The sequence below is a fragment of the Ochlerotatus camptorhynchus genome, unplaced genomic scaffold (genome assembly GCF_037179485.1).
Source record: "Ochlerotatus camptorhynchus isolate MF236.1 unplaced genomic scaffold, CSIRO-AGI_Acam_v1.1 ptg000428l, whole genome shotgun sequence".
Lineage (NCBI taxonomy): Eukaryota > Metazoa > Arthropoda > Insecta > Diptera > Culicidae > Ochlerotatus > Ochlerotatus camptorhynchus.
In genome coordinates, this window is record NW_027040914.1 from 222,017 (window position 1) to 224,261 (window position 2,245).

At 40.6% G+C, this 2,245-nt stretch overlaps 1 protein-coding gene across 1 annotated transcript; it reads left to right on the top strand.

Annotated features, from left to right (window-relative positions):
* Window positions 1–1,090: 1,090 nt before the first annotated feature.
* Window positions 1,091–1,922, top strand: LOC135711216 (astacin-like metalloendopeptidase). Its single transcript, XM_065233997.1, has 3 exons — window positions 1,091–1,246; window positions 1,308–1,741; window positions 1,803–1,922. Exons 1-3 carry the CDS (start codon window positions 1,135–1,137, stop codon window positions 1,890–1,892), a joined length of 636 nt encoding a protein of 211 aa, XP_065090069.1. The 5' UTR covers window positions 1,091–1,134; the 3' UTR covers window positions 1,893–1,922.
* Window positions 1,923–2,245: the final 323 nt, after the last annotated feature.

A 2,245-nucleotide genomic window follows, 5' to 3' on the forward strand; every position in this document is an offset into this window, starting at 1 on the left:
GCCATGGTATCCTTTTGTTATTTACCTAGGTTGTTTATCCGTTGCCACGGCAATCTTCAAACAAACGGACCTGGCTTCGGCGTATCCTCGGCTACTTTGTTTCACAGCTTACAAACAAGACTTACGTCTAATATGTGAAAGGGATAAACGGAGTAAGCCAAGGAGTAACCAGACAAAAAACATCGATGAACGTCGACTAAACTTTGAGGTACAGTGAGATACACGCGAGTTACTCGCTGCAAAAAAGCAACTCAGAGTAAAACTGTCTCACCCCTTGGATCAATCATAGCACTTAAAGGTGATACTCTAAGGAAGTCTTAGCGTGAAACTTCAAAGGCACAAATGTCAGCTTCCACTGTCTATAGTAGCACAGCAAACAAGGAGTAGCAATTTCAAATTTGTATGTTTTGTGGAAGCTGACATGTGTGCTTTTAAAGTTTCACGCTAAGGCTTCCTTAGAGTATGAAACGGTAGTAGCTATGTCGAAAATCGCAAACTTAAAAGAATCATGCCCATGGCAGTGGAGGTTTTAGCCACGATTTAGGATCCACTGTCCTACTGTGCACCCGGTGCACCCATGGGCGATCATAACAATTCCAAATTATTTTTTATTTTTTATTTATTATATAAACATCATCTGCCTTGAATACAACATGTTCACAATACTATCAGTGGAGTGCGCTTGGGATGATAAATTTCAAGATAAGCTCATCCGATTATCTACTTAACACTGGTCTTATAGAAACAACGCTCCGTTTCCGGGAATTATTCATCCAGGAAACCTTCAACCATAGTTGTCGACATCGTCGTCACCGTGGACACCAGAGCACACATTTTAAACCTAAAAAAGACGGTTCCAAGAAGTTTTTGTGCATTGTTCCGAATGCATTCGGTATAAAAATCATAGTGCAACCAATATACCGTTAGAAGCCAATCGAGATGGAGCTAGTAATCTTTTTTATGTCGTTGTTGGTGCCATCGGTCGTTGTTGGACTGTCAGTTGATTTGGAGAACTGTAAGTTGCGGATGCGTGGCTAGATTTACATAATTGAATATATATTTTTCTTCAATCCACTTGTGGTAGACAATTACGAGGTCGAAACAAATATTGGTAACTATGAAGGCGATATCTTGATGACGGAGCGTCAGAAGGAAACGGTCATCTCGGGACGGGATCCGATTGTGACCGAGGTGGACAAATGGGTCAACAACCTGGTGCCGTACGTGATCGATTTCGAATTTTTGAGTACGTTTACTGCAAACGAGCTATGCACGAACCCAAATTCAAATAATTCCTCTTATTACAGCATTGGTACACGCTAAACTGATCCAGGAAGCGATGGCCAAGATCGAGGATGTAAGCACAATTCGATTCGTTCCAAGAAAACAGGAACAAGATTACCTGGTAGTTTCGGGAGAGTCATCTGGATGCTGGTCGACGTTGGGTCGCAACAAAGGGTTAAATCGAATGAACATCTGCCCGGAAGGATGCATGATCGAGGGTGCCATCATCCATCAGTTGATGCATGTTCTTGGTGTTGGACACATGACCAACCAACAGGATCGCGATTACTACATCGATATCAATTGGTATCACGTGCGACCGGAAAGTGTGCAAAGTCTACTAATATACGAGGGAAGAGTTATGCCAAACTATGGCATCCCGTTTGATATTGATAGTATTATGAACTTCGGACCAACACACTTTAGCCGGGATGGAATGGAAACGATCGTCCCAAAGGTAGATAGTCGACTTGGTTGAATCTTGTTGGATTATGATTGTTTTTTTTTTTTACTTGCAGAACGGAAACCAAACCATTGGTCAACGTAAGGAACTGAGCGGAAAAGACATCCGCAGATTGAATATGATGTATCCTTGCGGATACTGTTGAACCTGGCATCGATTTAACTGGCACCGTTATTTGAACTGTTCTATTCTGTAAATATTTGACAAATACATTATTCTATTCACTTGCATGCAACCTTGACCTCTATTCTTAAGTATAAGTTTGGCAATTTTTAAATGTATATGGAATTTGTCTTGTAAATATATTTATTAAGCTACCATCCGATGTACTGGGACAGCAATTAACATAGTTTCATTCCGTATATTTGTTGATACTGAAGTACAATAGAGGCGCCAGGTTTGAAGATATTTTGAAGACATTTCATGTTTGGTTGGGTTGTTTGAAGACATGTTGAACTTGAAGACGACTTCCGAAGGCTTTTAAAAATTTAAATGTGC